The sequence below is a fragment of the Syngnathus floridae genome, chromosome 19, assembly GCF_059516105.1.
Source record: "Syngnathus floridae isolate MCC-2025c chromosome 19, RoL_Sflo_1.0, whole genome shotgun sequence".
Taxonomy (NCBI): domain Eukaryota; kingdom Metazoa; phylum Chordata; class Actinopteri; order Syngnathiformes; family Syngnathidae; genus Syngnathus; species Syngnathus floridae.
The window spans coordinates 3,162,279-3,189,337 of record NC_142431.1 but is presented as its reverse complement, the minus strand read 5'-3'; the positions used below and the strand labels follow the sequence as shown (position 1 = coordinate 3,189,337).

The window sequence follows — 27,059 nt, the reverse complement described above, 5'->3', positions numbered from 1 at the left end:
TGTGGTCCAGCTTAGTTGTCACTTGGATTTTTTTTTTTTTTAAATGTGACAACCTGTTCACTTTTTATGTAGCTAACATTTTACTATTGGAAGTCTATTTTCATTGTGACCCCAGGATAGTCAACTATGAGGCAGGTAAGGGAGCGTCAAAAGCACGTTCCCTGTGGCGACTGGAGCCCTTGAGGATCAGGTGGGTGGAATTTCCGAATACCTGAATTAACACATCGTCAATATCTCAGTTGATATTTTAGTGGGTCTTGTCCTCTAAGCTAAAAGAGTAATCTAAAAACTTAAAATCTTGTGATGCACGCTGGATTCAGCTGGAGCGGAAGCCACATTCGCTGGGGCCAGGCCTTCCGACTACGTCACCTCTCCACCGGCCATTATCTGGCACTGACTGAGGACCGGGGACTGGTCCTGCAGGACAGGGAGAGGTCCGACATCAGGGTCACCTCCTTCTGCTTTAGGCCTTCCAAGGTCAGTGCTTGGACATCCCTTTCAACTCCAGAATATCTTCCACTGACTTTTTAGAAGAGTCTATAATCTTCTAAAATCTTTGGGGGCCTTTTCACAACTGCTGACACTTGTCTGATGGTAATTGGCTGACTTGAAGCATTTTACCGTTCGTGGGCCAGGACAAATTCCCTTTCCTTATCTAAATGTAATCCACATTAGGAAAAAAAAAAATGGTCGATAGGCATGTAAATGAACACGATTTAGTGGATGTTTTTTTTACTGCCCTTTTCCCACACTCCCTTTGCCCTTTCTCAGAGGCCTATCCAATAATAACGTCCTTGTCGAGCCTACCCTGAGAACAAATCTAATTCCAAAAAGTTTCTTTGAATGAAGTTCAAAGTTTTGTGTTGTACTTCATCACACGCTGCTGTATCCCCAAAGGTCAATGACTTTTTTTTTGGTTCTGGTTTTAATATGTACAGCATTTTCCACCTTTCCTCAGGGAGAACCTTTGCTATTTTCCCATCAGCCTGTGCGATCTCATTTACGTCTTACCAGGAAAAAAGCGAAGCGGGTCTAAAGAGAGACATCGAGGGCATGGGTGTACCTGAGATCAAATACGGCGATTCGGTCTGCTTCATCATGCACATGGCAACCGGATTGTGGCTGTCCTATCAAGCGCTTGATGCCAAATCATCTCGTCTTGGACCTGTGAAAAGAAGGGTAAATCTGATATGCGGCGTGGGGGACTACAGTCAAGTTATACGAGCCTACCCCATCTTCTTGAGTCTAGTATTTAATTACAGCCAGTCAAGTTAGAGCCCCACCCATAAAGATAAGCATCCAGAGAATGCATACCACCATGAAGGCCTTCCAAATGCACATACTACAGTGTGCTAATTATATGCATGTATACTTACTATGGTATGCAAAAGCATCTGGATTAGACTTGGTGATTTGTGTAAATGTATGTCGAACAAGTGTTGCTAATTTTGCATATTCAGTATACCTGCATATGATACAACACAGTATTTTTGGGAATATCTTGCAAGTTTATCAGTTAGAAGATTGATTATCTTGTATTTGGAGTGTAATTCAATTGAGGATAAGTTGATTTTGATATTATTGTATTCATTTTTTTTTTTTTTGTTACATTATACACAATGTCCCAACATCATTGTGGTTTGTAGTTTCAAATTTAGCATTGAAAACAAATATTAGACAAATATTTATTCTAAAAATGTTTGTGGTAACAAAATAATGCATATGAAGTTTCTGTGTTGTTAAATTAATATGAAATTTGGATCAAGTAGGCACACATATTTTTCCTTTCTAAAAAATAATGTGTTGGACCTTAAAGTTTGACCCTTTATTTGCTAACTTAGGCCTGCCTGCATTCTGAGGGCCACATGGACGACGGCTTGACTCTGCAGCGCTGTCAGCACGAAGAGTCTCAAGCTGCTCGCAACATCCGCAATACGACGTTCCTCTTCAACAACTTCATCAAGTATGATTAATAAGGAGGCTTTCTTGGAGTTTGACCACCTACAGTAGATCCCTAGGTGCTCAAACTCATTTTCAAAGACACAAAGCTGGACAGTTTTATGAACTTCAATTTTTTTCTAAAGGGCTTTAGACAGCACTACGGCGGGCGAGTCAAAGGAGATGGCCGGCTACGTGGAGGCGGTGCTACAGACGCTGAATGACCTGATAAAGTACTTCAAGCAGCCCGACTCGGAGCTGGAACACGAGGAGAAGCAATGTCTCCTGCGTTCGCTCATCAAACGTCAGGATCTCTTCAAAGAGGAGGTGAACAGCAAGCCAGCGGAGCTCCAAAAAAATGACACTAATTAAAGCAAAGCAAAAGGTTCTCATAAATTTGATTATGGATTAATCATAGTTATGCTCGTGCTTTTGTTCCCAGGGCATGCTGGCCCTCCTGTCAAAATGCATCGACCGGATGAACCTGTTCAACAGCGCCGCCCACTTTGGGGAGATGGCTGGGGAGGAGGCGGGGGCAGCGTGGAAGGACATCCTCAACCTCCTCTATGAGCTGCTGGGTAAGCCGACCCGAGTGATGGATCTCTCAGCGTCATCAGCTGTCGACCCGGGCTACACATGCATAATTCATCTTCCTCGGCTGCATCCTCTCCTTTTAACTTTTAACACTTTTTATTTTTTTATATCGCTTGTTCCACTTTCGCTTCACCTCGGCGTCCTCCCCTTCTTTGGACAGAATGTCCGCATTTAGAATCAGCGTCCTTTCTAAGAGCACATGGATATCTTAATCACCCTTATGAGACGAGCAAATTACGAGCCAGTGCCAAAATGCCAGCCGTCGTCAGGTGCTGACATCAGACTCCTCTCATGAGGTCTGTAATGATAAATTCAAAACTGTGTAACCCTGAGAAGTTCTTCTTTGGATAACTCTGTCATCAACGGCTTCCCACCCTCAGCTCTCCTTGACTTGCACTCATCGCCAGGGCCTCACAACCAAAATATTTCAAACGGACTTCCGTCTGATGCATTGCACGACAATCTATTGGCACAATAATGAACATATTATGAAAATGGAAAAGAATTTAGTACAATGTATGGATAATATTGATTTTTTTTTATGCTCAGCCGCACTAATTCGTGGAAACAGAAACAACTGCACCCAGTTTTCTCGGAACTTGGACTGGTTGGTCAGCAAACTGGAAAGACTGGAGTCATCATCAGGTCGAAAAGCTTTTTTTTTTTTTGCTACTCCTGCTGTGTTTAAGATTATCAATAAAATAGGACCGGTCCAATGATGTTTTTCTTTCTTTAAGGCATTCTGGAAGTTCTACACTGTGTCCTCATTGAAAGTCCAGAGGCCTTGAACATCATCCAGAGAGGACATATCAAATCCATCATCTCTCTGCTGTATAAACACGGACGCAACCACAAGGTGTCAAAACATATTTGCCCCCCCATCCCAAGTTTATTCGGAATGCAAGCTCACCACCATGTAACAATAACAAAACGAAACCCAGTACAAGGACAATTTAGCCAGACAAACAATTTATGTGTTACTTTACCAAACAATCCAATAGTTCAAGGACGGCTGAATAAGGATTAACTGCACCCTGGTTTATTTAAACTCTTTTTTTTGTCTCATCTAAAGTCTTGCAGTGTAACTTTTTCCTTGAGGAAAACAACAAAACTCATTTAAATCGTTTTGCGATGACCTCAAATTTGCATAATGTTTTTCTCTGTCAGATTCTGGATGTCCTGTGCTCCCTTTGCGTATGTAACGGTGGGGCTGTGAGAGCCAATCAAAATCTGATATGTGACAACCTGCTTCCCAAAAGGGACCTGCTTCTTCAAACCCGATTAGTCAATGATGTTCAAAGGTACGCCCTGAAAATTGTCTCGATTTGCAGTCTACTCCATAATTTGCATACATCTGCTTTCGCTTGTAGCATGAGGCCCAACATCTTTTTGGGTGTGGCCGAAGGCTCGGCCCAATACAAAAAGTGGTATTTTGAGCTGGTGATCGATCAGGTGGACCACTTTGTCACGGGTGACGCCACTCACCTGAGGGTGGGCTGGGCTAACACAAAAGGCTACGCCCCGTATCCTGGTGGAGGCGAGGGATGGGGAGGCAATGGTGTAGGCGACGATCTCTACTCTTACAGCTTTGATGGTCTTCACCTGTGGTCAGGTAGGATGCTTCAAATGTGCTAAATCAAGAACAAGATCTATATATACCTCTTGATGTTCAGGTCGCATCCCACGGGCAGTGGCGTCCATTAACCAGCACCTGCTGACCTCAGACGACGTGGTCAGCTGCTGTCTGGACTTGGGTTCCCCCAGCATGTCCTTCCGGATCAACGGTCAGCCTGTGCAGGGCATGTTTGAAGACTTCAACACGGATGGATTCTTCTTCCCTGTTATCAGCTTCTCTGCTGGTGTCAAGTATGTTTCACTGGATGGGTGAAGTTGAGTCAGAACATTTTGTGGAGAAAATTTTTTTTTGTCACCTCTTGCTTCATCAGGGTGCGTTTTTTGTTGGGTGGACGCCACGGAGATTTCAAATTCCTGCCCCCCGCTGGGTACTCTCCATGTTATGAGGCGCTGCTGCCCAAGGAGAAGATGTACGTGGAGCCTGTGAAAGAGTACAAGAGGGATCACGAAGGAGTCCGAGACCTGCTAGGAACAACCCAGTTTCTCTCCCAGGCCTCCTTCATCCCAACTCCGGTTGACACCAGCCAGGTGAATTTCAATTTACATCAAGTTTCAAAAGTGCTTGATTTGTGGAAAGTATGACTGAACCATAAATGACTTCATCTTGCCGAACCATTCTGCAGGTTGTTCTTCCGCCTCACATGGACAACATTCGGGACAAGCTGGCAGAAAACATTCACGAACTGTGGGGGATGAACAAGATCGAGCTGGGATGGACGTATGGAAAGGTACACTTGCAGCAGCAGTATAGCAGAAGCCACGTACCATATTTTCCGGACTATAAGGCGCACCTAAAAACCTCAAATTTTCTCAAAAGCCGACCTTATAGTCTAGTGCGCCTTATATATGGACCAAATTCCTAAATTTAAACTGGCCCGAAGCATTGTGTCATGAAATCAATCATAAGTGGCCCGCTGAAGACTATGAATCATGAATCTATGGATCATTATTTTGTGATTATAAAGTAATTTGATGCGTCTGAAGTTGAAATAAAAAAGATAAATGGAGAATGATTTGATTTGGATTAAAAATCTGACATGATGCATTAATGGTGCGCCTTATAGCCTTATATAAGGACCAGGTTTTAAAATGGGTGCCTTATAGTTCGGAAAATATGGTACTGTACTTTACATAAAATGATTTTCAGGTTCGGGATGACAACAAGAGGCAGCACCCGTGCCTTGTTGATTTCCCCAAGCTGCCTGAAACAGAAAGGAACTACAACCTGCAGATGTCCAGTGAAACACTTAAGTAAGGCCACCTTATTAAAAAAATGCATATAACGACTTGCATCTGCTGAGCAAATTTCAGTATTGATTTGAAAGAAACTGTTGCTCCTCAAGCCGACGTGAGCCAAGTGCTGGCTCCGGTCGCACGTACTAAAACATTGGCCTTGGCTCAATTAAGCGACCTCGCCTTGCAGAGATGTCGTAAAAATGATCTGGTTCATCGTACTGGTCGATCATTACTTCCAAAACCATTTGTAGGCTGTCATTTCATAATAAGCTGGAGTAAAAATGTAGATGATAGATTAGATCAAATTGGCAAATGCATATACTAAGTGTTATTTTAATGGTTATCATTTTTATTCACTTTATTAATGTAATGTACATTATATTATTTTATTCACAGGACCCTTGTGGCTCTTGGGTGTCATGTCGCCCAGGTCAATATTCATGCAGAGGATGATCTGAAGAAAATCAAACTTCCCAAAGAGTAAGTCATTTTTTTCACGAGTTTGCAAAACATGATCTTCATGATCTTCTGTTTCCAGCTACATGATGTCCAATGGTTATAAGCCTTCCCCTCTGGACCTTTCTGATGTGAAGCTGACTGTAGGTCAGGAGGTTCTGGTTGATAAGCTAGCGGAGAATGCACACAACGTGTGGGCCAAAGATAGAATTAAACAAGGATGGACTTACGGAATCCAGCAGGTAGAAATCTGTTTGCTCTACATTCTGCTGGCTTGAAGTTGATAGTGAATGACTAATTTGTTTGCGGCAGGATTTAAAAAGCAGACGTAATCCTCGGTTGGTGCCATATGCTTTACTGGATGAGCGCACGAAGAAATCCAATCGAGATAGTTTAAGGGAAGCCATCAGGACCATGGTTGGCTATGGATATGAAATCGACCCTCCAGACCAGGAGGGTAAGTAACGATTATTTGGTTTTTTTCAATATTAACAGTTTGCATCCAGAGCTCACAAGGTTCTTTTGAATGACCTTCTCCCAGCTGTCCACGTGACGGACAATCAGAGCATTGAGACTCTCCGATTCTTCCGCGTGGAGCAAATTTACGCGGTGAAAACCGGGAAGTGGTACTTTGAGTTTGACGCCCTGACCGGGGGCGATATGAAGGTTGGCTGGGCCAGGCCAGGCTGCAGACCTGATGTGGAACTTGGAACAGATGACCAGGCCTTTGTCTTTGATGGATACAGGGTAGCGCACAGTCTCCATCATGAATTTGGAAACAAGATCTTATATTTTCCAATTTTAACTATTTTATTTTATCTCAAGGCTCGACGCTTACACGCCGGGAGCCGCTACTTCGGGCATCCGTGGAAAAAAGGAGACGTAGTGGGATGCATGATCAACATGGAGGACAAATCGATTATTTTTACCCTGAATGGCGAGCTCCTGATTACCAACAAAGGCTCCGAGCTTTGCTTCACTGACTTCGACACGGAAGACGGTGAGGGCTCGTGAAGTTGTGTTGTAATCGTTTGAACTAATCGGAAAACTTCGGCCCCTCCCTCCTCAGGTTTTATCCCAGTGTGTAGCGTGGGCATGTCTCAGATCGGCCGCATGAATCTTGGGAAGGACGCCAGCACCTTCAAATATTACACCACGTGTGGCCTTCAAGAAGGCTTTGAGCCCTTCGCTGTCAACATGAACCGAGAAATCACAATGTGGTTCAGCAAACGCCTGCCCACTTTTGTCAATGTGCCCCAGGATCACAGAGATATTGAGGTAATTTATAAATCATTTTCTTGAGACTGGATTTACTCGCTTGGGCTTCCTCAGGTGACGAGGATTGACGGGACGGTGGACAGCCCTCCCTGCCTTAAAGTCACCCACAAGACATTTGGCACCCAGAACAGTAACAACGACATGATCTACTGCCGACTGAGCATGCCCGTGGAGTTGTTCTCTGCAGACGTGCTACTTGAGGAAACATCGAAACTCAGGTCAGGGATTTTTACAACTCCAAATCGGTGCTGATTTGCTCCGTCGGCTTAAATGATTTCTTCTCCGCAGCCATCCTCCAAAAGAATACGGGGTTACAGACTACGGGAGCATCACAACTGTAATCCGATTTAACATCTTTAATAATTACTCGATGTAAAGTTGTCTAATCTTTGGGTTATGCTCATGACAGTACTACCACTCGGTTCGAGTGTTCGCCGGGCAGGACCCTGCGTTGGTGTGGGTGGGCTGGGTCACGCCGGACTATCATTACTATTCAAAGAACTTCAACCTCCACAAAACCAGAACAGTCACCGTCACCTTGGGAGACGAGAGGGGCCGAGTCCACGAGAGGCGAGTACCCGAGAGTTCTCCATCTCAATGAAAGCTCGTAGCCTATCGCACGTTGATGGAGACAAATGATGGCGGGGGGGAGGTCTACCCTCTCAGCACTCTTTTTCTTCTTATCGACATTAGTGTCCAGAGAAGTAACTGCTATATGGTGTGCGGGGCGGATGCAGTCAGCCCTTCTTCATCCAGCCGCTCCAACTCTGACGTGGAGATTGGCTGTCTGATGGACCTGGCTACCGGCCTCGTCTCCTTCACTGCTAACGGCAAGGAGCTGTCGACCACTTATCAGGTAAAAAATGAGGCGCGCATAAATACAGAAAAGTCTATTGCCGTATTTTTCGTACTATATACTTCATTCTTATTATTTTAGCAATTCAATCACTTCATTCTAAACGACAGGATTTCTACTGGTGTTGCTCTCAGCTCCAAAACAATAAACTTGCCCGGACACATTTGTATTCAACAAACATTCTAGCAATTTGTCTTTTTTAACGGGAAACAAGTTTGCACTGCAGTAAATTACTCCTGCAGACTTGTAATTCTGACTTGCAGTTCTAGGGGAGACGCATTTGCACAATAACTTTTGTTCCAGCTTTTTAAGATGATGAAATCAGCCTTTATAGATTTCCACCACATATGTTGAGAATTTTTTTTCCAGGTGGAGACAAGCACGAAGCTGTTCCCTGCTGTGTTTGTCCGGCCCACCTGTGCAAACCTTTTTCAGTTTGAATTTGTCAAGATTAAGGTTTGTATCTCACCGGCTAAAGTCTAAATTGTTTAGACTCTAAATAATTCTTTCCAAGCACATTTGTTGAGTCTCAGCAGATACAATCAAATATGAAAAGAAGAAATACCTTGATATCCTTTCCCGTCCTCCTGTCCCCCTTATTTCCAGGATGCCATGCCAATCTCTTCAGCTATGTTCAAGAGCGAGCACAGGAACCCGGTGCCTCAATGCCCGCCGCGACTGGACGTGCAGACCATTTCGGCGGTGCTGTGGAGCCGCATGCCAAACACCTTCCTCAGCGTGGAGACGGCTCGAGTCAGCGAAAGACACGGATGGGTTGTTCAGTGCTTGGAACCTCTGCAGATGATGGCTGTGCATATACCTGAGGAAAATAGGTAGACCGTAATGAAATATTTAAACTCCTCTTAGTAGCTATCTGGAGCTCTTGGTCATGAGTCCTGCTTCTTTCAGGTGTTTGGACATCTTGGAGTTATCCGAATATGAAGATTTAAGGAAGTTCCATTATCACACGCTCAAGTTGTACTGTGCCCTCTGTGCTCTTGGTAACACCCGTGTAGCTCACGCGCTCTGCAGCCACTTGGACCAATCTCAGCTCCTCTACACCATCGACAATCAGTATCTCTCCGGCATGTTGAGGGAAGGCTTCTACAATGTCCTCATCAGGTTTGTGAGCCGATCAGTCCGATTTATTAATGGCACCGCTGATTGTTCCTCTTGCTTCCAGCATTCATCTCGAAACGGCAAAAGAGGCTCGCCTGATGATGAACAATGAGTTCATCATCCCTGTGACGGATGAGACCCGCTCAATCAAGCTGTTCCCCGATGAGAGTAAAAAACACTCGCTACCCGGCGTGAGCTTGAGCACGTCCTTGAAGCCTCGCGTCAATTTCTCCCCCGCCGGGATCGTCGGCACCAAGCGCCAGCAGTATCTCCACAGTCCTCAGATACCCCTGGGCATCTTAAAAGAGAAGGCCATCAGTATGCTTACTGAAGCCGTGCAGGGTGGTGGGATCCACATAAGGGACCCGGTGGGCGGGAGCGTGGAGTACCAGTTTGTGCCCATCCTCAAGCTAATCGGAACCTTGTTAATCATGGGTGTGTTAAATAGCGAGGAGGTGAGATTGATTCTCCTCTTGATTGATCCCAACGTGTTTGGGGAGGGTGAGGAGGCAAAGGTGGATGATAGCGGAGAGAATCTGAGTGAGGAGAAGGCCACAGAGGTGGGAGAAGGAGAGGCCAAGGAGAGCAAGGCGACGGTCCGGGGCCTTCTGGAGAAGTCTTTGCCTGAGTCCGTCAAACGTCAGGTGAGACGAGTCGTAAATGAATCACAATTTTTTTTTTTTAAATGACTTCCTTTCTTTTCAAGATGTGCGAGCTACTGCATTACTTCTGCGACTGCGAGCTGAAGCACCGCATCGAAGCCATCGTTTCCTTCTCCGACAACTTTGTGTCCAAGCTGCAGTACAACCAGAAATTCCGTTACAATGAACTCATGCTGGCGCTCAACATGTCCGCCGCTGTCACGGCCAAGAAGACCAAAGAGTTCCGCTCACCTCCACAAGAGCAGGTAATGACGCCATTGACATGTTAGAATGTTATATCGCCGGGGAGAAAAAAATCTGTTCACTGCAAGACTTCATTTGTATTCCCAAAGACGATCTTGGGCATGTTAGACTAAATTGAATTTGGGGAGTTACCTTCTCTCAGTCTCCAAACATTGTAGACCCGAAGCAATACATGTTTTAATAAAAGGATTTATTGTGTACAAGCTCATTTCAAGGTTAGTAGCGGTGGTGGCAATAACTTTTTATAAATGAAAAAGAATTTTTATACATTCTTATAAATCTATAAAATATATTATTTATAAATTTGATAAATGTATTCATTTTATAAATGAAAGGATGGTCTTTGGTTTTCCCCATCTGTTTGCAAATATATTAAATAAATATGATATAAATAAATATCAATTTTAATCCCTTTCTTTCATTATTGTTTCTTTGGAAGACTAACGTAAAAAAACATTTTATAATTTAAAGCCATTTTTAAAAAAATCATATTTACCCTCATTTAGTACCTGTTTTAGCTCCTTCTTCTGTTTCCTTTAGATCAACATCCTGTTGAACTTCACCACAGGCGACGACTGCCCCTGTCCTGAGGACCTGCAGGAAGAACTCATTGCCTTCCATGAAGAACTGCAGCTGCACTGTGGTGAGTCCACGCCGGCTGATGATATAAAATGTGCATGCCTTTTAAAACTAACAAATAAAACGCTCCTTTACTGGTTGGAATGGAGACCATCTCACTGAAATGCATTTCTCCTTGCAGGAATCCCAGTGGAGGAGGACGAAGTGGAGCAGGACACATCAATTAAAGGTCGTCTCCTGGCCTTGCTGTACAAGATCAAGGGTCCGCCTCAGAAGACTGAAGAGGAACCTGAAGAGAAAGAGCAAGCATCCCCCAGTGAGCCATTCTTTAGTTTAAACACGGTGACTATATTTAGACGGGCAATGGTTTCGCAAATTCCAAAAATAGAATCCTGCCTGACGGTTCCGTTTTTATTCTTTGGCTGAGAGAAATGTCAATGTTCTGTTCTGCATAAAAGAAGACTAATGGACATTCTGTGTAAGACACGCCTATAAATTTTAATGGCGGACTCCCGCGTCAGTTGTGAATGATTGAAAGTTTCAAAAGTGGAAAGATGTGATTCGGAACGACTCGGTGACCTCGCTCACCTTTTCTAAACGTGGTTCTGATCGAACTGAATTCATGATGCTCTCCTCGCACAACCCAAATTTATTCTCCTCCTCTTCCATTCCTCAGCCAATTTAAAGGAGCTTATCTCCCAGACTATAACCACCTGGGCCCAGGAGACTCACATGCAGGATCCCGAGCTGGTCCGAGTGATGTTCAGCTTGCTAAGGAGGCAGTATGACGGCATCGGGGAGCTTCTTCGGGCCATGAAGAAGTCCTACACCATCAGTGCCGCGTCCGTGCAGGATGCTATTAACCTACTGGCCTCGCTGGGTCAGATCAGGTCTCTGCTGTCTGTTCGCATGGGCATGGAGGAGGAAAAGCTGATGATTGATGGACTGGGGTAGGACCATGAAGTCTTTCCTGAATATATTGAGTGTGGACAGAATGAACTGACCTCCACAAATCATCTGTTTTAGGGACATTATGAACAATAAGGTTTTCTACCAGCATCCAAACCTCATGAGAGTGTTGGGCATGCATGAAACTGTCATGCAGGTCATGGTCAATGTGCTGGGAGGAGACAAGTCTCAGGTTGGTTGTCTACTCAAGCATGCTAACAAATCAGGTTCACGCTAGTAACATAATTTTTTTTCATCCGCAGGAAATTGCCTTCCCCAAAATGGTTGCAAGCTGTTGTCGCTTTTTGTGCTATTTCTGCCGTATTAGCCGCCAGAACCAGAAAGCCATGTTTGACCATCTCAGCTACCTGCTGGAGAACAGCAGTGTTGGGCTGGGTAGGTAGTGGTGATGTTTTTAATTCATCCTAGTAGAGTTATAAATGTAAAAAGATGATTTAGTGTGTGTAAAATTGTGCGTTTGTAGCTTCTGAAGCGATGCGGGGTTCCACGCCGCTGGATGTTGCCGCATCATCTGTGATGGACAACAACGGGCTTGCTTTAGCCCTGGAGGAACCAGATCTAGAAAAGGTTAGCTTTGCTCGGATTGGAAACTGTTTAACACTCACCGTTTCAATTCCATGCGGCACATCACATATTGAATTTAGAGAAGCCATGTTCTCGGGCACCCGTATGCCTTCAAGTTCAAAATGTAAATGTTCAGTTTATTAAAATATATATGATATAAAATTAAATCTGACTTTGTACCGTGAGATGTTGCTTGCTCAGCAAATCCATCAAACTAACTGTCACTGACAGAGTGTATGACTAAAATGTTCTGGAGTCAAATTGAAAGTGTGTGTGTGCACGCACGTGTGTGTGTGTAGGTGGTGACGTACCTTGCAGGATGTGGTCTTCAGAGTTGTGCCATGCTGGTTGCCAAGGGTTACCCAGACCTTGGTTGGAACCCCATCGAAGGGGAGCGATACCTGTCCTTCCTGAGGTTTGCGGTCTTCTGCAATGGTAAGTGAATGAGTTATTAAAATTCATCTTCATTCCGAATCAAATATTGCTGCCTTTGTCAGGCGAGAGCGTCGAGGAAAACGCCAATGTGGTGGTGAAGCTGCTGATCCGACGTCCTGAGTGTTTCGGTCCTGCTCTGAGAGGAGAAGGGGGTCACGGTCTTTTAGCGGCTATGAAAGAAGCCATCAAGATATCGAAGGATCCTGCTCTAGACCTGCCCAAACCCTCAGCTGCCATCACCACTGGGTGAGAATCCATTTTCTTCATCCAAAACTGTGATCTTAACTAGGTGACTTGTAGAGCAGATTATTCATCATCATGTAACATTATCTATATGTCATTAAGATCTGGTGAAGAAGAGGAGGAAATAATCCATATGGGCAACGCTATCATGTCCTTCTACTCTGCCCTCATTGACCTGCTAGGTCGCTGTGCTCCAGAGATGCATGTAAGGCTTTAAAAAAATATCATCCTATTAGATTCAACACAAATGAAGAGTTTCTCACCTGAATGTCTCGAACAGCTCATCAATGAAGGTAAAGGTGAAGCCCTCCGAATTCGAGCCATTCTACGCTCGCTGGTTCCCACCACAGATTTGGTTGGCGTCATCAGCATACCCCTCACAAAGCCTGTCGTTAATAAAGGTGTGTTGCTTTATTAAGTTGCCCGCTCCCAACACCCGCAACTATTAACTAACACGTGCCTAAACCACAGATGGCCAAGTGACCGAACCAGATATGTCAGCCTGTTTCTGTCCGGATCACAAGGCCCCCATGGTGCTCTTCCTGGATAGGGTGTACGGTATCGAGGACCAAAGCTTTCTCCTCCAGCTGTTGGAGGTTGGCTTCCTGCCTGACCTCCAAACTGCTGCCTCTTTAGACACGGTAAATACGGACCAAATATTTTTTCCGTCAAGGATCCAAAATCATTGTCCAATAAAAATATTATGTACCGTATTTTCTGGACTATAAGGGGCACCTAAAAACCGAAGATTTTCTCAAAAGCCAACAGTGCGCCTTATAGTCCGGTGCGCCTTATAGTCCGGAAAATACGGTACATATATTTATTGGAGTACATCACTTTATATTTTCAAACAGGAAGTGCTTAGTACCACTGAGACGGCGTTAGCCATGAACAGGTACATCGGCTCAGCTCTGCTGCCTCTGCTGACCCGCTGCGCTGCCTTGTTCGCCAACACGGAGCACTACGCCCAGCTGATCGACGCCACCATTCAAACCATCTATCGCCTCTCCAAAGGACGCTCGCTCACCAAAGCACAGAGAGATGTTATTCAGGAGTGCCTGCTAACTATCTGCAAGTAAGTTTGCAGAAGATACCTTTAATCTAAATTTGCCACAGTATGTTTCGTTTGACCTACATTTCATATATTCATTCTGGAAATGTCCAAATCAAACGATTAATCGACAACAGATTAATTATCAAATTAATCGCATTTTAATATTTTTTTTAACAAGATTGTCCAAATCCCAAAGTCTCAAAAGTAATAAAAACATTAATAAACAGTTATCAGGGAAAATATTTTCGAATGAACTTTAACACTAATATGATTATATCCGATTAATCGAAGGGGAAAAAAAAATCAATAGAATAATCGATTCTAAAAAAAAAATTCAATAGTTACAGTCCTAATTCGTTCATGTACATTTTAACAGGCATCTGCGTCCCTCCATGATGCAGCAGCTGCTCAGACGCTTGGTGTTTGATGTTCCCATGCTCACGGAATACTGCAGCGTCCCTCTAAGGGTAAGATTCTGAATACCGAATCAATTCCATATTGGCACTGAGAATAAATCGTGCTGATACTGCTCAGCTGCCAGAAAACTGCAAGCATAACAATCCTATGGTCTTTTGTTTGGCTAGTACCCTTAAAGCAACATAAGTAGCCACTTAAGATCTCTGTAGGTTTCTTCTGTGTTTTAATCTCCAGCTGCTGACCAACCACTACGAACAGAACTGGAAATATTATTGTCTGCCATCTGGGATGAACACCTTTGGGACAGCCTCAGAGGAGGAACTCCTTCTCACCAAGAGACTCTTCTGGGGAATTTTTGACTCACTCTCTCAAAAGGTGTCATTTTCTTCCGATTGTCACTCATGGTCTAACACCTGTCCTCTGTTTGGGAACCTCAAATTTGAGAACTTCTTAGAAATCACAGCAAGTGAAAGCTCGATGAGTCAGCAGTGAGCCATGGTGCTAAAACACATGAATCTTTTATCAATCCGTGACAGGCCGACCCTTTCCACTTATCGCTCGTCCTCACTGACTTCATCCATGCAGTCGCTGAGTAGACCTGTATAACAACTGGATGACCTCTCTTCATAGAAATACGATGGTGAACTCTTCAAAATGGCCAATTCCTGCCTTTGTGCCATCGCTGGAGCCCTGCCACCTGACTTTGTGGATGCCAGTTTAGGAACAACATTGGAGAACCAAGCGTCCGTCGACGCGCAGGGGAACTTTGACCCCAAACCCATCAATACTGCCAAGTAAGTGCTGACCTCGAGATTAACGCTGAACCAAACTGCAGATAATAAAATGAACGATTTCTTTTCGGAATGTTTACGAGTTACGCATTTTCAGAGCGCTGTGAAAAACGTCTCGTTAATTCCTGATACTCTCTTTGCAGTATCTCCTTACCTGAAAAACTTGAATACATTGCCAACAAATATGCAGAGCATTCCCATGACAAGTGGTCTTCAGAGAAGGTTGGTCCCGGCAGATGTCGAGACGTTATGTTCACGCTTGAGCGAATCATGTTTTGTGTTGAACATCGTCATGCTCCTCCAGGTGTCAGCAGGGTGGAAACATGGAGATAGTATGGATGAACATGCCAAAAAGCATCCACTGCTAAAGCCTTACAAATCTCTCAGCGAAAAGGTAAATATAGTTTTTACCAAGTGGCAGTCGGAAATAAACACAAACATTTTGGTAGGAAAAAGAAACTTACCGATGGCCGGCGAGGGAGTCGTTGAAGAGCATGCTGGCCATGGATTGGAACATTGAGAAGACCAAGGAGGGAGAAGCCTTGTTCCAACAACGGGAAACTGAGAAACAGCGAAAGATCTCAGAGACGCAGGTAATCCTTCTCATGCAAATGATATCAGGATATAGCCGTTCTCAAATATTTGCTCAATCACTTTTTAGGTCAATGGATACACTCCTGCTCCAATAGACCTGCATAATTTCACGTTGTCCAGAGAGCTGCAGGTTCGTTTTTGTCTCTGATATCGAGATCACCACCACAGCTTTCGACTATTTATCTATACAAAAGTCATTTGCCACATTTTGTTACCTCCAGGGCATGGTTGAGGTGATTGCAGAAAATTATCACAACATCTGGGCCAAGAAGAAGAAAAGTGAACTCATGAGCAAAGGTATGTTATGCTATATTGTGGTTATCGTATTTTCCGCACTATAAAGCGCACCGGATTATAAGGCACACCTTCAATGAATGGCCCAAACTTTGGCCATAAATAAAGTGCACCGGATTATGAGGCGCACTGTCGGCTTTTGAGAAAATTGGAGGTTTTTAGTGCGCCTTATAGTGCGGAAAATACGGTACTCTATTTTTAGAATATCTTGATGTTATAATTTTTTTTGTCCATGTTGATTATGAATTGATGCATCCCACCAGGAGGAGGGAGCCACCCACTGCTGGTACCCTATGATACCCTGACTGCTAAAGAGAAGTACAGAGATCGAGAGAAGGCCCAGGAGCTCTTCAAGTTCCTGCAGATAAGCGGCTATTCCATAACAAGGTCTGGCTGATTTTCCAAGACAATCCAGTTTCTGGAATTAAGTCAGTCACCAATTTTAATGGCCCATATCACAGAGGTCTGAAAGACTTGGAGCAGGACTCTTCATCCATGGAGAAGCGTTTTGCCTACAAGTTTCTCAAGAGGCTGCTCAAATGTGTCGACTCTGCGCAGGAGTTTATCGCACACCTTGGTGAGTTCATAACATTTTAAATCCAGGAAGGAATTTAAAATGCTGTCCTTTCAGAGGCAATGGCCACCAGTGGGAAGACTGACAAATCACCTCATGACCAAGAAATCAAGTTCTTTGCTAAGGTCTGGAAAGATATTCCCCGTTCCTTCCTCTGATGTTGTCATTAAACACCTCACGTTGTGTTCAGGTGTTGCTCCCGCTGACGGATCAGACTTTTAAGAACCACTGCCTCTACTTTCTGTCCACGCCTAGCAAGAACCTTAGCAGCTGCGGCTATGCTTCCAACAAAGAAAAAGAGATGGTCACAAGGTACCATGTTGTAGATGTTTGATTTGTTCTCTACTTTCATTGCATGACAAGATTCCCTTCTATATTTTCCTCCGCTATCGAATCTCTCTTTTCCAGCCTTTTCTGTAAACTGGCAGCTCTTGTCAGACACAGGATTTCCCTCTTTGGTAAGGCTGTGCCACTTTCACCATCTCTGTCTTGCATCTTATCGTCATACTACCGTATTTTCCACACTTTAAGGCGCACCTAAAAACCTCCAATTTTCTCAAAAGCCGCCTTATAATCAGGTGCGCCTTATATATGGACCAATATTGAGCCACTACAGCAGGCGTGTCCAAAGTCCGGCCCGCGGGCCAAATGTATATATTTTATATACGGACAAAGTTTTAAAATGGGCCATTCATTGAAGGTGCGCCTTATAATCCGGTGCGCCTTATAGTGCGGAAAATACGGTAATTGAATTATCAAAAGGATGCTACTACATTGCTAACGACATTTTCTATCACAGGAAGTGACTCTTCAATGATGGTGAGCTGCCTTCATATTCTAACTCACTCACTTGACACCAGGCAAGTATATTTCCTTTTTTTTCCCCGAGACAATACATAAGTGTAAATTAATTCTGCGCAATTGGTCTCTCAGAACAGTGATGAAGTCAGGTACAGAGCTGGTCAAAGCAGGGTTTCGGACCTTCTTTGATAATGCAGCTGAAGACCTGGAGAAGCTTCTGGAGATGCTCAAACTGGGGAAGTTCATGCAGTCGCGTGCCCAGATGAAGAGCGTCAGTCAGAGCATTCACTACGTGACTGTTGCACTTGTGCCTATCCTCACTGCCGTATTTGATCACATCAAAACACATGATTTTGGTGTGGACCTGCTGTGTGAGTTTCTATTTCCAGCTCCAACATTGAATCAGTCTGCGTTTTATTTTATTTTTTATATAAAAATTTGTATATCGAAACTATACGTTGGATTTGTTTCAGTGGATGACGTTCAGCTGTCCTGCTACCGAATCCTTACTTGTTACTACTACCTGGGTACAGGAAAGAACATTTTTGTGGAAAGGTACAACTTCATCTATATTGTCAAAGTACACCAATCTCACAACACATTATTGACTGTTTTTGTTTTTACCTAAAAAATATTTTTTGCCATCTTATTGAACTGAATTGAGGAGCTTCAATTAGACAAAAGTAGTGCTTTTCCCTTGATGTAGCATCTGTTGAAATTCAAGGTAGTTAACTCAAATTTGTCAAATGACTGTCATTGTTTTTAATTTTAGATGGACTGTACACACTATCCATGTTGGCTTGCAGGTATCTGCCAGCACTTGGTGAGAGCCTGGCCACTCTAGTGGGCGCCATGCCTGTAGCTTTCCTGGAACCTCATCTCAACACCCACAATCCACTGTCTGTCTTCAACACCAAGACACCACGCGAGAGGGCTAGTCAGTGTCCACTTATAAACCTTGTCAAAATCACTGCAACATGTTTTTTTAAACGATAGTGTTACCTCTCTAGTCTTAAGTATGCCTGATACGGTGGAGGAAATGTGTCCGGAGATGCCTCGTCTTGACAAGCTGCTCAAGGATGTCAACGATGTCTCGGAGACTGGTGCCCGCTACAATGAGATGCCACAGGTCAAAAATTGGCTGTTTAAATACCGTATTTTCCGGACTATAAGGCGCACCTAAACACCTAAAATGTTCTGAAAAGCCGACAGTGCGCCTTATAATCCAATGCGCCTTATATATGAACCAAATTCCTAAATTTAAACAGGCCCAAAGCATTGTGTCATGAACTCAATCATAGGTGGCCTGCTGAAGACTATGAATCATGAATCAAAAAGACTATGGATCATTATTTTGTGATTATAAAGTCATTTGTTGCGTCTGAAGTTGAAATCAAAAAGATACAATGGAGAATGATTTGGATTAAAAATCTGACATGATGCATTAATGGTGCGCCTTATAGTCTGGTGCGCCTTATATAAGGACACAGTTTTAAAATGAGCCATTCATTGAAGGTGCGCCTTATCGTCCGGTGCGCCTTATAGTCCAAAAAATACGGTATTTGATCTTGGGACTATCCAAAGAAAAATCTACCCAATCGAATTTGTAGTTCAGCTTTGCTGATTTTCTCCTACAGGTGATTGAAGTGATCCTGCCCATGCTGTGCAACTACCTGTCCTACTGGTGGGAAAAAGGTCCTGAAAACCCACCTGCGAGTGGCGAGTGCTGCACCATGGTGACATCAGAGCATCTCAGCATCATTCTGGGGAACATTCTCAAGCTCCTCAACAACAACCTGGGCATTGAGGATGCCCCCTGGATGAAGAGGATTGCAGGTAGGACGTTAGACAAAGCCATATGTCTACAAAGAAACTAAAACCAAATTTTTTTCCATGTGTAGTCTACTCTCAGCCCATCATCAGTAAAGCAGAAGCTGGTCTGCTGAGAACCCACTTTTTACCAACACTTGAGAAACTGAAGAAGAAGACGGTGAAGGTAGGAGCAACTTGCTTCGTCATTTCCTCTGATTCGCCACTGTTATCGTTTTATGATCATTGATAGGTTGTGTCTGAGGAGGAATTATTGAAGGCTGACGGCAAAAGTGACAATCAGGAGGCAGAGCTTCTCATCTTGGACGAGTTTGCCGTGCTCTGCCGAGACCTTTATGCCTTCTACCCCATGCTTATTCGCTATGTGGACATCAACAGGTACAATCCATATCATATATTTATCTTGCACTGATTTAAATTAGCTTAAAGGCAATAATCATCTTTTGGTCCGCACCAGATCGAGATGGCTTAAGGAGCCTGATACCGACTCCACTGAGCTCTTTCGAATGGTGGCAGATATCTTCATCCTCTGGTGCAAGTCGCATGTAAGTCGTGTTATTCACCAAACTATCATTTTATATGAACCTGACAAACTCTGCGAAATAATCCTTTTCTCTTTTTTGCTGACCTTAGAATTTTAAGCGTGAGGAGCAAAATTTTGTCGTGCAGAATGAGATCAATAATTTGGGCTTGCTCACTGGAGAAGGCAAGGCGAAACTGTCCAAGGTAAAATATGCAACATCAATTATTATTATGACAATTATATTTCCAGCTTCAATGGATGCCTAAGATACTGTTCTATTAATCTGATATAAACAAAATGGACCATTAACTATTGCACATAACGGGGAATTTATTGCATCGTTGAAATAGGGGGGAAATAAGTTGTATTTTATAGTCTGGTGGCGACCAGGAGAGGAAGCACAAGCGTCGTCGTGGCGAGTACTACTCCATCCACACCTCTTTGATTGTGGCCGCGCTGAAGAAGATGCTGCCCATCGGCCTCAACATGTGCACGCCAGGGGACCAGGAGCTCATCTCCTTGGCTAAGACCCGTTACAGTTTGGTGGGCCTACCCCTTTAACATTTTCTTATGAGCTGGACTTTTATCTCATTCGAAAAGAATTGAAGTTTTCCATGGAGACATATGTTCTCTTTTGGTCTTAGAAAGATACTGATGATGAAGTGAAGGACTACTTGCGCCAGAACCTTCATCTGCAGGATAAGGTAAATTGGATGTCATCACTTTCAAATTTAGTTTACCGTATTTTCCGCACTATAAGGACCAAAATTCCTAAATTTAAACTGGCCTGAAGCATTGTGTCATGAAATCAATCATAAGTGGCCCGCTGAAGACTATGAATCATGAATCAAAAAGACTATGGATCATTATTTTGTGATCATAAAGTCATTTGTTGCATCTGAAGTTGAAATAAAAAAGATAAAATGAAGAATGATTTGATTTGGATTAAAAATCTGACATGATGCATTAATGGTGCGCCTTATAGTCCGGTGCACCTTATATAAGGACAAAGTTTTAAAATGGGCCATTCATTGAAGATGCGCCTTATAGTCTGGAAAATACAGTAATCAGACTCATGAGCTTCTTCAGTAATCCATGTAAAATAAACGCTATATCAAATGTTCGACCGTCATGATCACGCGTTACCTACAGTCTGACGACCCGGCAGTCCAGTGGCAGCTGAACCTCTACAAAGACATCACCATGAAGAGTGACGAGCCAGTTAACCCGGAACACACGGTGGATCGGGTTCAGAGCATCTCGGCCGCAGTTTTCCATCTGGAACAGGTAAAAAAACAATAACACAATATGTATGCTGTTGAATACAAAATAATAATTTCACTACATTATATCTTTTTTTTTTTACATGAGCAGAATTTATTTAGCTGTTTTTGCTGTACAGGTGGAGCAGCCTTTAAGAAATAAAAAGTGTGTGTGGCAGAAGTTGCTGTCCAAACAACGTAAACGGGCCGTGGTGGCCTGCTTTCGAATGGCCCCTCTTTATAATCTACCTAGGTAAGAGTCTCCCTGATTAATAATAATAATAATAATAATAATAATAATAAAGACAATGTCAATAATTATTGACATGACCATTTGTTTCTTCTCAGGCTAACTTTAAATAACAAACAGTGTGGCCATGAAAATCCTCACCACCTCCCTAATGACATGATCTCCTCTGTGTTGTCTTCTTGCATAATACTTCCTCATCCCTCCCTTCAGATACAAAAATAATAATTACTTCCTGAATGGCTATCGGGAGGTTTGGCTGGAAAGGGCATTCAAAGCCTACAGCTTTGACCGCTTGTTCTCGCTGCTGACGGTAAAGTGAAAGTATGGGGCGAATGTTTCATCCGTTCAACCCCCCTCCTCCTTTTCATCCACCGGGCTGTCGGAGCGGCCGGTTCTTGCAGCACTGTTGATTCTGATTGGTCATCTAGAATGAGTCAAAAATTGCAGAATTGTCCCTTGAAAGTAAAAAAAAAATGGAAAGTCGGAAGTCGTTTTTCTTGTATTTTCTTTTTCTCAGTTGATTCAGCGCTTATATTTCTGAATTTTATTTTTCAATCTGACAGATTCTATTTCAATTTATGACCAGTCAGAAAAGCCAGTGTATCCCACACCACCCTGCCTGAGATGCACTATTATGGAAGCCCACCTTTCATCTTTCCTTTCTATCACCTTCCAAACCTCACCAGAACCCTCCTTAATGCCACTTTACCTCCCTCCCTCCCTCCCTTCATTCCTTCCCACTGCCTCCCCCTTTCCCAGGCATCGTGCTATCAACCTCTACATCCCGGCCTATCAAAGAATATGGATAGAGGCAGAGGAGTACTCCTTTGAGGAAAAACTAGTTCAGGATTTGGCAGTAAGTACTGGGCGGACCTCGCCCGTGTCCCGCGTTGGCACCCCTCTGCCAGTCCTGCCCGCCGATCGCCTCTTTAGCTCTGCGCCCCTCGAGTCTTGGGAGCGCACCTCGCCCAAAGCGTCGAGGGCGCCCCGTTCTAGGTGTGGCAAAGCCTTCAAACAGAGATCGGCCCGAGGTCAAAGACTGCATGATCGACTCAGGAGACGCAGGGTCAGCTCTGGCGCTCACGGCTCTAGAAAGCCAGGCTATACCATTTTGACCGCAGTGGTAAGGAGGGCCGCTCGCTAGACACCGTCGCTCCATGTTGTTGGCTGTCAGATCTGGATCCAACCCATCAGTTGTCCTTTTTGGCTGTTTTCTGTAAGTCTGTCGCGTGATCACGTAGGCTCTGTGGACGTGACGTCAGTGGCATGCTCGCGAGATCATACGTGTCGTCATCGAGTCTTCAGAAATTTCTCGTCAAGAGTCGTTTTCATTTGTCGACATGATTATCGAAAGATTACTTACATTTTAGGGCCGGGCCCGTGAGATGCAGGATACGTTTAGTTTTGATGCAAATATTGACAAATCAATCACACAGTCAAGCGATTTGATTTTTTTGCCCAAACTTCAGTGACCTCATCATTTAGCGATTTGGGATGTCATCAAATCCATTTTATCATCGGATGGCTGTTTGCTATAACATGCACGTGTTTGTAAACCCCCCTTTTTACTCATTTTGTCCTTCCCACGATTCATCTAGCCATGACCAATTGCATCTGCATGAGTCACTTTGAACATGCTAATTAATTAAAGTGGTAATGAGATCAAAATGGTTGTTGCAGTTCAAATTATGCGAGATCTCACTGTTTGCATTTTTTTGGGGCTATGCAGAAAACTCCCATGAAAATTGTGGAGGAGGATGAAGAAGAGGTGGCTGAAGTTCAGCCAGATCCTCTACACCAACTCATCCTCCATTTTAGCCACAACGCTCTAACGGAAAGAAGGTGCAGTAGTGGAAAAAAAAAAAATAGCAGAAAGTCTGGTTTTTTTTCTTACCTTAACATCTCTTTTTTTTCAGTCACTTAGAAGAAGATCCTTTGTATATTGCATACGCTGACATGATGGCAAAGGTCGGCCTCATTCCATTCACCTATGAAGTAATCAGAAAAAAAAAAAATGAGATGAACAGAATGTACATGTTTGCAGAGCTGTGCAGAGGATGAGGAAGAAGAGGATGAAGAAGAGAAAGAGAAGACGTTTGAGGTGCAGGCCTCAGTCCATAATTACTGTGAGATGATTCAAAAATATATCATTTTATCAACTATCTGTGTGTCTAATGACCATCAGGAAAAGGAGATGGAAAAACAGAAGATTCTCTACCAGCAGGCTCGGCTTCACGCTCGCGGGGCAGCCGAGATGGTGTTGCAGATGATTAGCGCTAGCAAAGGTGAAAAATGCTGGCAGTTTGTTTAAAAATGCACTTTTTTGTGTCGTCGGTTTCTTATCGGACTCATTTTATCAGGACACCTGGGCTCGATGGTGACTTGTACCCTCAAACTCGGCATTTCCATCTTAAACGGAGGCAATGTGCAAGTTCAGCAAGTGAGTGTGCATGCACTATAAGCCGCACCGGACTATAAGCCGCACTAGCTAAAAGTCAGGGTTCAAAATTTGCGGAAAAAGTGGCGGCTTATAGTCCGAAATTTACGGTAGCATGCTGTAACTACTCATTTTGCCCCCCCCACACACAGAAAATGCTGGATTACTTGAAAGAGAAAAGAGATGCAAGCTTTTTTAAAAGCCTCTCAGGATTGATGCAGTCGTGCAGGTATAGTTGTGTTTCATTATTCATACGAAGAAAAAAAAAAAGTACTCTCGAATGTAGAACTTGTGGATTTTTTTCTGCTAGTGTCCTGGACTTGAATGCATTTGAGAGACAGAATAAGGCAGAAGGACTCGGCATGGTGACAGAGGAAGGTTCAGGTAAGTCCTGATGGATGTTATTTGGAATTCAATTTACAGAGTCTGAATGAGTCTATTGTAAAAATATATTTAAAAAAACAAAAAAGGTCTTAAAACACAAACAAGGTGATTTTAACAGCAAAAAAAAACATTGCTTTTTTCTCATCTGTTATGATGAAATTTTCTTACACGTTTCATAGGCGGGTTTTTCCGGAATTCGTTTTTAACTGCATGGCTCCAATGTATTCTCCATAATTCTTTGTATTGTAATTCGCTGTCATCATATGTCTTCATATATTGTTTGTCTCTTTCCTCTCATTGAAAAAATAAAAACATCGATGGCAGTCCACACTGAGCGGGGTAAATAACGAATTAAGATCATCTTCATATGCTTCTGCTTCATAATGAATGTTTCCATAACGCTCTACGACTTCCTATACTAACCTTAATGCATGCTAAATAATTGATGCTATTGCTAATACTTTGTGTTATTTCTGTTCCCATTCATTCCTTTTTATTAACATTTAATTCGACTTAATCGTCCTTAATTATAAGGATGGGTTAAACCCATGAACTTCCACTTTGGGAAGATGGCTATATCGGCTTTACAGAACTCATCTTGATTTTTAATACTTATGGCTTTGTTGGCTGGATTATCTAATCTGAATTTGAAGTGAATGTTTGTACTTTTGTGTGTTCTCAGCTCTTATCTGAAACGATGAATCCTTCATCGACCTACAATCTAAAGGCCACTAAGCTTGAAATATTATTTTTCAGCATATAACCTCTGCTGCTTGCTTTTGTACGCATTGCTGCTCGGGAAATTGTTACATTAAGATACGAAATAATGTGTAAATTCAAAATATTATTTTTCAAAAGGTTCCAAGGTGTTACTGAATGACGAGTTTACAAAAGATCTGTTCCGGTTTTTGCAACTTCTATGTGAGGGGCACAATGGGGGTAAGTTTATGACGTTTTTTTTTTTTTAATTATTATTATTACACTTAAAAATAATAAATATGGTTTTCCATTAGAGTTCCAGAACTTCCTGAGAACTCAAACTGGAAACACAACCACGGTCAATATTATTATCAGCACTGTTGACTACTTGCTCCGCCTTCAGGTGAGTTTATAGCACAAATATAAAAAAAAAAAAAAAAAAAAAGAGATTTTATAATATTGTCTTCCATTTTAGGAATCAATCAGTGACTTCTACTGGTACTACTCTGGCAAAGACATCATTGATGAAACTGGCAAAATTAACTTCTCCAAAGCGTTATCGGTGGCTAAGCAGATCTTCAACTCCTTGACGGAATATATCCAGGTAACAAATACTGAGCGAATTAATTAGCTATAAATCAACTTTTATTCTAATGATGAGCATTCTTTCAGGGCCCTTGTATTGGGAACCAGCAGAGTCTTGCTCACAGCAGATTGTGGGATGCAGTGGTGGGCTTCTTGCATGTTTTTGCCAACATGCAGATGAAACTTTCTCAGGTACTTATTGCTTACTGCTTTAATTGTAATTATTTTGTTTGAGGACACATCTCGTATGTCCCTGTAGGATGCCAGTCAGATAGAACTGCTAAAGGAACTTATGGATTTGCAGAAAGACATGGTTGTCATGCTGCTGTCTCTGCTAGAAGGTAAAATAGATGGTGGAGTGAACTGATAATGGTGCAACTTTATGAAAACATGCGTTATCTTTCCAGGCAACATTGTGAATGGAACAATCGGGAAGCAGATGGTGGACACCCTGGTGGAGTCTTCGAACAATGTCGAGATGATCCTGAAATTCTTTGATATGTTCCTCAAGTTGAAGGACTTAACAACGTCGGATAATTTCAAGGAGTACGACCCCGAGTGCAAGGGAGTTATCTCAAAGAAAGAGTTTCAGAAATCCATGGAGAGCCAAAAGCAGTACAGCCAATTGGAGATCGGGTTCCTGCTTTCTTGCGCCGAGGCCGACGAGAACGACATGTTCAACTACAAGGAATTTGTGGAGCGATTCCACGAACCGGCGAAAGACATCGGCTTCAATGTGGCCGTGTTGCTGACCAACCTTTCCGAGCACATGCCGCACGATAGCCGACTCGCCGCCTTCTTGGATCTGGCCGAGAGTGTGCTGAGCTACTTCGAGCCCTACCTGGGGCGTATCGAAATCAACGGCAGTGCAAAACGTATCGAGCGGGTGTACTTTGAGATAAGCGAATCCAGCCGAGAACAATGGGAGAAGCCTCAAGTCAAAGAGTCCAAGCGCCAGTTCATTTTTGACGTGGTCAATGAGGGAGGCGAGAGTGAGAAGATGGAGATGTTTGTCAATTTTTGCGAGGACACCATTTTTGAGATGCAACTAGCCTCGCAGATCTCGGAACCTGATGCTGTGGAGCAACAGGAGGAGGAGGATGAGGAGGAGGGATTCACCATCCTGGATGAATTGGCTGGAGAAGATGGCTCCTCAGAATCTGCCTCCGCTTTCACTTCTGCGTGTCGATCAATCAAGAAGAAGTTGCGTCACGCACGCCATATTGTTTCCGTGAAAAATATCCGCAAGAAGCTCAGGAAACTCAAGAAGCTGAGCATAAGGGAAATAATCACATGCTGCTTCTCTTTCTTCTGGATGCTCTTCACTGGCTTCTTCAAAGGAATCGCTAGTCTCATATTTGGTTTCTTCCACGTTATCTGGTCTTCCATGTTCGGCGGCGGTTTGGTCGAAGGTGCCAAGAACATCAAAGTGACAGATATCCTTGGGAATATGCCCGATCCCACTCAATTTGGCATCCATGGAGATACCGTTGAAGGAGAGAAATTAGAGGCCGTCGAATCTTCAGGTACCTCTGACGCAACTATGGTTCCACCGACAGACATAGCTGAGGTTGACACGATGCTGGACATGCTGAACGTGCCCAAGAGGGAAGGTGGAAAACTTGTGGAGCACGGACTGGGGGATGTCTCTGAAGTCAATAGTGAGACCTCCACCACAGACCCCAAGGTTTGTTATTCCTAACTGAACTCATCTCTTTTCATTGAAATCATCAAATCTCTGCTGAGTAATCATTTTC

The 27,059-nt window shown here is 43.4% G+C and overlaps 1 protein-coding gene across 5 annotated transcripts in view; it reads left to right on the top strand.

The window, feature by feature from the left end:
* The window catches only part of ryr3 (ryanodine receptor 3), a 42,141-nt gene that overhangs the window by 10,486 nt on the left and 4,596 nt on the right, over window positions 1-27,059 (top strand). For 2 of the 5 annotated variants that reach the window (XM_088361367.1, XM_088361365.1), the window contains 83 exons: window positions 116-190; window positions 321-477; window positions 1,015-1,179; window positions 1,842-1,963; window positions 2,085-2,265; window positions 2,381-2,516; window positions 3,082-3,177; window positions 3,270-3,388; window positions 3,700-3,833; window positions 3,903-4,144; window positions 4,206-4,398; window positions 4,479-4,695; window positions 4,791-4,895; window positions 5,315-5,418; window positions 5,800-5,883; window positions 5,942-6,101; window positions 6,172-6,316; window positions 6,401-6,606; window positions 6,685-6,859; window positions 6,929-7,137; window positions 7,192-7,355; window positions 7,426-7,474; window positions 7,547-7,707; window positions 7,831-7,993; window positions 8,363-8,449; window positions 8,600-8,826; window positions 8,903-9,115; window positions 9,177-9,756; window positions 9,819-10,019; window positions 10,558-10,660; window positions 10,778-10,912; window positions 11,273-11,546; window positions 11,623-11,737; window positions 11,808-11,940; window positions 12,029-12,132; window positions 12,429-12,564; window positions 12,627-12,810; window positions 12,910-13,012; window positions 13,088-13,208; window positions 13,279-13,448; window positions 13,662-13,882; window positions 14,238-14,328; window positions 14,513-14,653; window positions 14,909-15,072; window positions 15,213-15,291; window positions 15,374-15,463; window positions 15,519-15,662; window positions 15,731-15,793; window positions 15,885-15,960; window positions 16,221-16,344; window positions 16,419-16,534; window positions 16,589-16,656; window positions 16,722-16,843; window positions 16,940-16,989; window positions 17,331-17,391; window positions 17,465-17,703; window positions 17,806-17,887; window positions 18,139-18,269; window positions 18,343-18,461; window positions 18,970-19,168; window positions 19,234-19,328; window positions 19,395-19,540; window positions 19,620-19,707; window positions 19,796-19,888; window positions 20,061-20,228; window positions 20,330-20,389; window positions 20,838-20,972; window positions 21,088-21,200; window positions 21,957-22,053; window positions 22,927-23,039; window positions 23,114-23,165; window positions 23,242-23,298; window positions 23,383-23,482; window positions 23,558-23,637; window positions 23,787-23,863; window positions 23,945-24,018; window positions 24,343-24,357; window positions 24,877-24,957; window positions 25,032-25,120; window positions 25,193-25,321; window positions 25,390-25,494; window positions 25,562-25,643; window positions 25,710-26,989. In XM_088361367.1, the coding sequence (XP_088217493.1) occupies window positions 116-190; window positions 321-477; window positions 1,015-1,179; window positions 1,842-1,963; window positions 2,085-2,265; window positions 2,381-2,516; window positions 3,082-3,177; window positions 3,270-3,388; window positions 3,700-3,833; window positions 3,903-4,144; window positions 4,206-4,398; window positions 4,479-4,695; window positions 4,791-4,895; window positions 5,315-5,418; window positions 5,800-5,883; window positions 5,942-6,101; window positions 6,172-6,316; window positions 6,401-6,606; window positions 6,685-6,859; window positions 6,929-7,137; window positions 7,192-7,355; window positions 7,426-7,474; window positions 7,547-7,707; window positions 7,831-7,993; window positions 8,363-8,449; window positions 8,600-8,826; window positions 8,903-9,115; window positions 9,177-9,756; window positions 9,819-10,019; window positions 10,558-10,660; window positions 10,778-10,912; window positions 11,273-11,546; window positions 11,623-11,737; window positions 11,808-11,940; window positions 12,029-12,132; window positions 12,429-12,564; window positions 12,627-12,810; window positions 12,910-13,012; window positions 13,088-13,208; window positions 13,279-13,448; window positions 13,662-13,882; window positions 14,238-14,328; window positions 14,513-14,653; window positions 14,909-15,072; window positions 15,213-15,291; window positions 15,374-15,463; window positions 15,519-15,662; window positions 15,731-15,793; window positions 15,885-15,960; window positions 16,221-16,344; window positions 16,419-16,534; window positions 16,589-16,656; window positions 16,722-16,843; window positions 16,940-16,989; window positions 17,331-17,391; window positions 17,465-17,703; window positions 17,806-17,887; window positions 18,139-18,269; window positions 18,343-18,461; window positions 18,970-19,168; window positions 19,234-19,328; window positions 19,395-19,540; window positions 19,620-19,707; window positions 19,796-19,888; window positions 20,061-20,228; window positions 20,330-20,389; window positions 20,838-20,972; window positions 21,088-21,200; window positions 21,957-22,053; window positions 22,927-23,039; window positions 23,114-23,165; window positions 23,242-23,298; window positions 23,383-23,482; window positions 23,558-23,637; window positions 23,787-23,863; window positions 23,945-24,018; window positions 24,343-24,357; window positions 24,877-24,957; window positions 25,032-25,120; window positions 25,193-25,321; window positions 25,390-25,494; window positions 25,562-25,643; window positions 25,710-26,989 (12,157 nt within the window). Of the gene's footprint in view, window positions 1-115; window positions 191-320; window positions 478-1,014; window positions 1,180-1,841; window positions 1,964-2,084; window positions 2,266-2,380; window positions 2,517-3,081; window positions 3,178-3,269; window positions 3,389-3,699; window positions 3,834-3,902; window positions 4,145-4,205; window positions 4,399-4,478; window positions 4,696-4,790; window positions 4,896-5,314; window positions 5,419-5,799; window positions 5,884-5,941; window positions 6,102-6,171; window positions 6,317-6,400; window positions 6,607-6,684; window positions 6,860-6,928; window positions 7,138-7,191; window positions 7,356-7,425; window positions 7,475-7,546; window positions 7,708-7,830; window positions 7,994-8,362; window positions 8,450-8,599; window positions 8,827-8,902; window positions 9,116-9,176; window positions 9,757-9,818; window positions 10,020-10,557; window positions 10,661-10,777; window positions 10,913-11,272; window positions 11,547-11,622; window positions 11,738-11,807; window positions 11,941-12,028; window positions 12,133-12,428; window positions 12,565-12,626; window positions 12,811-12,909; window positions 13,013-13,087; window positions 13,209-13,278; window positions 13,449-13,661; window positions 13,883-14,237; window positions 14,329-14,512; window positions 14,654-14,908; window positions 15,073-15,212; window positions 15,292-15,373; window positions 15,464-15,518; window positions 15,663-15,730; window positions 15,794-15,884; window positions 15,961-16,220; window positions 16,345-16,418; window positions 16,535-16,588; window positions 16,657-16,721; window positions 16,844-16,939; window positions 16,990-17,330; window positions 17,392-17,464; window positions 17,704-17,805; window positions 17,888-18,138; window positions 18,270-18,342; window positions 18,462-18,969; window positions 19,169-19,233; window positions 19,329-19,394; window positions 19,541-19,619; window positions 19,708-19,795; window positions 19,889-20,060; window positions 20,229-20,329; window positions 20,390-20,837; window positions 20,973-21,087; window positions 21,201-21,407; window positions 21,508-21,956; window positions 22,054-22,926; window positions 23,040-23,113; window positions 23,166-23,241; window positions 23,299-23,382; window positions 23,483-23,557; window positions 23,638-23,786; window positions 23,864-23,944; window positions 24,019-24,342; window positions 24,358-24,876; window positions 24,958-25,031; window positions 25,121-25,192; window positions 25,322-25,389; window positions 25,495-25,561; window positions 25,644-25,709; window positions 26,990-27,059 lie in introns of all 5 variants that reach the window. The other 3 variants (XM_088361364.1, XM_088361369.1, XM_088361368.1) reach the window with 3 other exon arrangements.